Below are 8,205 nucleotides of genomic sequence, written 5' to 3'. Positions count from 1 at the left end.
TTGGAGCCATGATTGCCTCTGCCTGACATGCAGCCCCATATCATCAAGGACTGAGGGAATTTTGATGTCTTCTTCAGGCAGTCATCTTTGTAAAACTCACTGGAACAGCACCAAACAAAAGTTCCAGCATCATCACCTTCTCCAATGCAGATTCTTGACTCTTGACATCTCTTTTAGTGTTTCTGAATGCTAAAGACTTTTTTATCCGAGTTTGTTCTACATGATAAAATGTCTGAGCGAGTGCTCGTCCGAGACTGGTGATTCCATACTTTTTGCTATGGGTTGTAGTTGTCAGTCGACATCTCACAAATGTTATGGAAATATTTTATCAAGGTTGAGAAGTTACCTAGTGTTGCTTTAAGACCTTTTGTTGTCTTCTTTAGGCAATCATCTTTGTAAATCTCACTGGAACAAACAAAAGTTCCAGCATCATCACCTTGTCAAGAGTCAAGAATCTGCATTGGCATTCATATTTTTTTCCTCAGAATGGAGTGATTCCAAATATATTTCCCTGCACTTGCTCTATAAAATTAACATTTACTGACCACCACAATGTTTTTTAATTCATTTCTTTTAGTGTTTCTGAATGCTAAAGACTTTTGAACTTATTCATTATTTTTTCAAGCTTCTTATCGGAGTTTCTTCTACATGATAAAATGTCTGAGTGAGTGCTCGTCTGAGACTGGTGATTCCATACTTATTGCTAGGGGTTGTAGTAGCATAAATGCAAAGGCGTCGGTTTGGTCTCAATATTGGTAGGGACGATACAACAGCATAACCTGCATGTACACTTCAAGACCAAAAAGATTTGGTGAATGGGGGTCAGGCCTACATTTGTCACGCATATGAACTTAATTAATTTATAGGCTAAATGATCAATGCGAAATAAATCTGTACTGACTTATAAATTTGCAGTCTGAAAGTTAGTATAACATCTTAATCTGGTAATTGTTCTTAAATCTAGTCGAATTATTTTCTCCATCTTGTTTTGAGTGTTCAAGACTAGTTAACAGATTAATGGGTCAGATTATGCCATTTACTTAAAGTAAATGTTACCATTTGTTCTTATTAAGCCCATACATCTAAAAGTTGGTAATTTGCCACCTAAATCAAGAAAAAAAATGATTTTCAAATGTTTTAAACAATAATAATTCTTGAATTAAGAACATTTCTGATTTTTTTTAGATGAAATATACTAACTTTTTGCTAAAATAAATGTGTTAAGATTATTTTCAGCTAGCCATTTTTCTTATTTCAAGAAATCTGAGTAAAATTTACTTGAAGCACTGGCAGATCATTTCAATTATTTCTAGTAGATTTACACTGAAAACAAGGCAATTTAACTAGTTTTAAGGTGGTGTGTTTTTGCAGTGCCTATATATTGATTCGGGTGATACACCTTTGCATTCAAACCTTTGTTTTAAAGAGCTTCCTACTCGAGTTCGAGAAATTCACAAAGATTAATGTTATGCTAACTCTGATGCAGGTCGGACTTTCAGTAGTAAAATTAGTGGTGTGTTCACCACCTCCACAACGTTGACGTCTTTTTACATTCCTTACAATGGCTGCTGCTAGCGGAAAAGAACTTCTAATATTCCTCGTGTTCGAAGGGGGCGGAGGAGGCTGCATGAAGGTTTTCTGTCACGTGTGTGTGCATGGGGGGACAAGTCATCAGCCAATCAAACGTGCGTTTGAGGGAAAAAATTGGACTGGCACATTCAGCAAGGGAAGAGGGGTCAGGGTAAGTCTGAACCTAAGGAATGTAATTCACTTTATAATGGTCGGGTCTAGAGTTGTTCAGATCATGTTTTTTTGCTCCCGATCCGATCCCGATCGTTTTAGTTTGAGTATCTGCCGATCCCGATATTTCCCGATCCGATTGCTTTTTTTTTGCTCCCGATTCAATTCCAATCATTTCCGATCATTTTTCCCGATCATATACATTTTGGCAATGCATTAAGAAAAACATGAATAAAACTCGGACGAATATATACATTCAACATACAGTACGTAAGTACTGTATTTGTTTATTATGACAATAAATCCTCAAGATGGCATTTACATTATTAACATTCTTTCTGTGAGAGGGATCCACGGATAGAAAGACTTGTAATTCTTAAAGGATAAATTTGACTTTGTATATTGTGACTAAATATTGCCATCTAGTGTATTTGTTGAGCTTTCAGTAAATGATACTGTAGCCATGCCCAAATGCATGATGGGAAGTGCAACCATGACTGTGCGTAGTGGTACCAAACGATATATCTTCTCTGCGTTGGGAAATAACATAGGGTGTTAGGAAAAAGATCAATTACTACCTTTCTTCCCATCATATTTCTAATTGTAGGGAGAGGGATTGTAAAGCTTTAGCCAATTAAAAAAAGGCTCCACAGGCTGCCAAAATTCATTCTACTCATTTTACGCTGCCTTATAGCTCTATATATAGGTAAAACGGTGCCATTACAGATTGAACGCGACAATGCGTGAGTGGGTCGTGCAGCGCATGCGTTAATTGCATTAAATATTTTAACGTGATAAATTTGAAAAAAAATTAATTACCGCCGTTAACGGGATAAATTTGATAACCCTAACTTAAGCCTGAACTAAAGACTCTGGATGAGTGTAACATATTATATCTGTAACATTAAATACAATTAGAAAACGATTTAATAAAAAAAAAAATATATATATATATATATATATATATATTTTTTTTTTTTTTTTTTTTTTTTTAAAAGGCACGTCCGATATTTTTTTGCCGATTCCAATACTTTGGAAATGTCGTGATCGGACATCTCTAGTAGGGTCAGTTCTATCCTTACAACATATACAATTTAAATGATTTGTTTAACTGAAGTCATTATACAATGGAAATGCTTAAAAGTTGGTGGGGACAATTTGAGCATCCTGAAAAGTTGGTAGTGTTATGTCCCTACCGTCCCTTGCATGAATTTAATATCTAATGTGTACGCGAGACATGGTACGCTTACCCTTGAGGGTGCTTACAGTAACTGGAGCAGTCTTAATTTTAACTCATTGTATTCTGGACTATATTTAGTGCAATGTGATGAATCATCCTAGCAGCATTAACCATCCAGGAAGCAAAGCAAGTCTAAACCCAGTGAGAATAAATCCCAATAGTGCTCAGATAACTGCAGACTAGCTGAAGTAAGAAGCACAATCTTATCTGATGAAGGGAATGAATATTTTAATTCTTCTCTTTTTAAATATGCTTTTGGATTTGCATTCATTTCAGCTCAAAGTCTCTCAAGTAGATGAGACTATTAGCAACATGCACCTTGTCTCTTACCTCCTCCCATTCTACACTGCTCACATTCCTGTCATAAAAGCCAGGGGCGGACAGGACTGTACCACACAAGAGAGATGTTATTTCATGTAAAATCAAAAAATCCACGCGGATTCAAGGGAGAAAATAGTCATTAACGTTTGTTGTATTGCGACGTTAGAGTGTGTTTATGTGTGTATTATTTCTTAAATCGTGGGATTCAACCGTAGGAAGTCGTGACTCCCCATTCCACAAGAATGGATTCGTCCTGACACTGCCATGTTGGATGGAACAGGCTGCGGGCGCTGAGGCAGCCGGACTTCCTAGGAAAGTTTTTGCCCTTTTCCGCTCTATTTTTGCCCTTATTTCGCACAGAAACCGGATCTGGCGTCTCTCTCCTCAACACTTTTGGCATCACGTCCGTGCAATCGTCGCGTGAAAGTGACTTCAGTCTGACTTAAAGGGAGATCGGACGCAGGAAGGCCACGGATGACCCGGGGATTGTTTATGGATCTTTCCGGACTCAGTTTACCTTCTTAAAGTCCGTATATAGGTTATTGTTTTGTTAAACAAAAATGAGTGGACTTCATAAGCAACAACGGCAAACAAATGTCGGTTCTATACTACTGACGCCTCAAGAGAATGAATACCTTTTCAACCACCTTGGCAGAAAATGCATCGTAAGTTTTCTCCCCTTTCCAGTTGTTTTATTTACGGTTTGCTCTGGATTTCCTGTTTCAAAGTCTTTGCTGCGTTTGAAGTTGGCTTAGTTTACCGTTTCTTTTCCTGTCGGAGCGTGGAAGGTTGGTTTGTTTTGACAGCCGAGACGACAGAGACGTCGAACCAACACCGAGTTCTAACCCAGTTCCCGGGCCTCGGCCCTCATCAAGTTGACGCTTGAGCACCTGAAGAGTGATTCAGGAAATGTTGCTAGCTGTCAAAGCACCGAAGCTACGTCTGACAAGCGGAGAGTCGCGTTAGCACCGAAGTCACTTTGCTGCTAAATCAATCAACGAGTTGATCCTTTAGGTCTTTTTTTTTTGTGTGTGTTTGTCTGTCGGTATTATATAAGGTTAGCCGAACCTGGGTAGTTTTCGGGAAGCGTGTCCACTGAAGGAATGTGCCGACAAGGCTTGGCAGGGGACAGCGCTGACTAGAGAAAACTCTTCGGGGATTTTTTTTCTTCTTCTCCCGCCTTCTTCAGACCCCCAAATTTAAGTCCTGTTCTACTATTCTAACTACAGCGGAAAGTCAACATTATAAATTAAAACAAAAGCAATTACGTTTTGTCTTTTTTGTGTGGGACAAATAACTACTATTCATTTAATTTACCTCTAAAATATAGGGTGTTAATATAGCCAACAAACCCCCCTAAAAAGGGTATTGGTGCGTCCGTAGTTAGTACTGTTTTGCCTATAGGCGCCACAGGACGGCGCTGTAGAACAACCACTCCAGCTACTGGAACTACTAGTAATATACATCGGGGCAAATAAGTATTTAGTCAACCACCAATTGTGCAAGTTCTCCTACTTGAAAAGATTAGAGAGGCCTGTAATTGTCAACATGGATAAATCTCAACCATGAGAGACAGAATGTGGGGGGAAAAAAACTGAAAATCACATTGTTTGATTTTTAAAGAATTTATTTCCAGATTAGAGTGGAAAATAAGTATTTGGTCACCTACAAACAAGCAAGATTTCTGCCTGTCAAAGAGGTCTCACTTCTAATGAGGTCAAAGAGGTCTCACTTCTAATGAGGCTCCACTCGTTACCTGTATTAATGGCACCTGTTTTAACTCATTATCGGTATAAAAGACACATGTCCACAATCTCAGTCAGTCATAGGTCTGGGCGGTATGGCCTTAAGTACTATCACGGTAAATTGAGCAGATTTACCTCGATAACGATAAATGACGATAAATTCGCCCAAGCGGACCGTTATATAATTTGAAAATTTGAATCAATGCATGGAATACAAATTAACCGTTTCTCATTAAATTTATTTACCAGCTTTCAATTTAACAGTTGCACATGCAGTCTAAACATTAAGTATAAAAAAAAAAAAAAATCTTGTAAACAATAAGAAATCTAGTGTGAACATTTATAACAGCTTGTTATAACTTGAAAAATGTACAACATTGTAAAAATCAATATGACGACTGTGCAAACATGTTGTAACACAAATGACTTGCAGCTTTAACAGTACACTTCACCTATTGGTAATGGCTGCTGTGACATAATTATTCAACACAAGTGTTTACGTCAAGGTTTCAGTTTTTTTTTTTTTTCCCAGAACATTTTTTAATACATGCACCCCCCACACAGATACAACCAGATTAAAGCTGTATTGCTCTGATGCCAATGAAACATTTAGGATTTTATGATGGCAGAATAAAGCAAACACATACAGAAAAATAGCTGTGGCCATTAAACTGTCATATTATATACAGTTTAGGCTTCACTGTTGGATTATACTTTATGCTAAGTGCTTTACCATCATGAAAGCTTTCAGAGAAATACACAGAGATGCCAAATAACGCGACATAATGATTGCTGCATGAAGTCCGTGCCCAGTCCACTCATTAATTTCAGCCGTTTCGACAAGGTTAGAGCCGCTATCCGACTCCATCACGTTCATTTGTACCGTTAGCCGCTAGCGTTAACCGCTAGCGATAGCATGTGGCTTGGCTCCCAGAAGAAAACACTGAAAGCATCCTCTCCTAAAATCATGAGAACCAGGGAGGACAGCGGGTGAAAGCCTGTCTGGAACCCGCCAAGAGTTTACTTAAATGTCGGGTGAAAGTTTGGCGAAGCTCCCTTAAGCCCGACTCCATCACGTTTGCTTGTAGCGTTAGCCACTAGCGTTAGCCTACCGGGCTTCTGTTTGTTTGGCTTCCTGAAAACCACGTGACTCCATACGTAAGCACACTGACTGCTTTCTTAAAGGAGAATGAACATAGCTGAACAACACAGAGTCAAAGCGGGATGAAAAGACTATATTTTCTTGTTTTATTAAATTACCGAATTTACCGACATGGTCAAAATTATGTCGGTCATCGTGAAGAATTTCGGTAAGAGAAAATTTTCGGTTTACCGCCCTGCTCTAGTCAGTCACACTCCAAACTCATCTATGGCCAAGACCAAAGAGCTGTCGAAGGACTCCATAGACAAAATTGTAGACCTGCACCAGGCTGGGAAGACTGAATCTGCAATAGGTAAAATGCTTGGTGTTAAAGAAATCAACTGTGGGAGCCATTATTAGAAAATGGAAGATATACAAGACCACTGATAATCTTCCTCGATCTGGGGCTCCATGAAAGATCTCACCCCGTGGTGTCAAAATGATAGCAAGAACGGTGAGCAAAAATCCCAGGACCACACGGGGGGACCTAGTGAATGACCTACAGAGAGCTGGGACCACAGTAACAAAGGCTACTATCAGTAACTTAATGCGCCGCCAGGGACTCAAATCCTGCACAGCCAGACGTGTGCCCCTGCTGAAGAAAGTACACGTCCAGGCCCGTCTGCGGTTCTCTAGAGAGCATTTGGATGATCCAGAAGAGGACTGGGAGAATGTGTTATGGTCAGATGAAACTAGGAGTGGGAACCTATCAGTACCTCACGATACGATACGATTTGCGATACAAAGCTCACGATAACGATGATCTGACGATATGGCGATACGACGATTATCGATGCATTGGTCAGAAAATCATTCTAGGATATTCTGCAAACTAATAAACAGAAAAACAAGCTTTTGCTGTGAATTGGTATGACTTTATCACTAGTAGACGTCCAATCCACTTGAACTGGGAGGGTGGCAGCAAATGAACATTCGTTCATTCGTAATTTGTTTAAAAGTTTAAAATATGCGAGAGAATAATTTTTTTAAGTCTTTTTTTTTTTTAAACAAAATAATTGACAGCAATTAATGATTCAAAGCTAAAAATGACAGACATTTTGAATAATATAATTAATTACCTTGGTTTTATGGCTGGGTTGAAACAAAGCAGTTGCGCGACGTCTGTAAACCGGGGTTTTCAGGGTAAAAGGGACAAATTAAAAAAGTTTGGTGGCTTAATGTGCCATGAATCTGCTATTGCAGCATATAGACATATTGTTCTATCAAACGCAACAGTTGTTTTGGCCTAAAATACAGCAGTTTCTTTTACAGAGGGGTGCAAGAGCAGAAACTGCTTTTTCAGTCTGGTCTGTGTTTCCCGCCATTGTATGTATATATTTTGGGGTTATTTTGCATGGCGCATGCTAACAGTGCTTGCTGGTTTACTGATATAACACTGACAAACCGGGACAATTGTTGGCAATATTCAGGATGTTTCGCTGAAAAAAATATCAAGCTGCTTATCAATGTGATTGGGGTCTAATGTCTTTAAGTGACGTCTTAATTGATTTGGCTTCCCGCTGTCCGCTACAAACATTTTTAGACACTGTGAACAGACTGGTCTTTCCTCGTCTCCTACTGTATAACAACCCCTAGCAAAAAGTATGGAATCACCAGTCTCGGACGAGCACTCACTCAGACATTTTATTATGTAGAACAAACTTTGATAGAAAGCTTGAAAAAATAATGAATTAGTTCAAAAGTGCAACTCTTTAGCATTCAGAAACACTAAAAGAAATCAATAAAAAACATTGTGGTCGTCAGTAAATGTTACTTTTATAGAGCAAGTGCAGGGAAATAAATATAGAATCACTCCATTCAGAGGAAAAATATGTGGAATTATGAGAAACAAACAAAGAAATAACAATCGAAACACATCTCTAGTATTTAGTTGCACCATCTCTGGTTTTTATGACAGCTTGCAGTCTCTGAGGCATGGACTTGATGAGTGACAAACAGTATTCTTCATCAATTTGGTGCCAACTCTCTTTGATTGCAGTTGGGAGCCTTGCAGTGGA

General features: G+C 38.8%; 1 protein-coding gene across 2 annotated transcripts in view; it reads left to right on the top strand.

Moving 5' to 3' along the window:
• The first annotated feature begins 3,373 nt into the window (after nucleotides 1–3,373).
• The window catches only part of waslb (WASP like actin nucleation promoting factor b), a 36,085-nt gene continuing 31,253 nt past the window's right edge, over nucleotides 3,374–8,205 (top strand). The window contains exon 1 of one of the 2 annotated variants that reach the window (XM_057855153.1): nucleotides 3,374–3,966. In XM_057855153.1, coding sequence (XP_057711136.1) covers nucleotides 3,862–3,966 — 105 coding nt within the window. In that variant the 5' untranslated portion in view covers nucleotides 3,374–3,861. The remainder of the gene's footprint in view (nucleotides 3,967–8,205) is intronic. The other variant, XM_057855152.1, reaches the window with a different exon arrangement.

This window comes from Corythoichthys intestinalis, chromosome 13 (assembly GCF_030265065.1).
Source record: "Corythoichthys intestinalis isolate RoL2023-P3 chromosome 13, ASM3026506v1, whole genome shotgun sequence".
Taxonomy (NCBI): domain Eukaryota; kingdom Metazoa; phylum Chordata; class Actinopteri; order Syngnathiformes; family Syngnathidae; genus Corythoichthys; species Corythoichthys intestinalis.
This window is presented reverse-complemented; position numbering and strand designations above follow the sequence as displayed.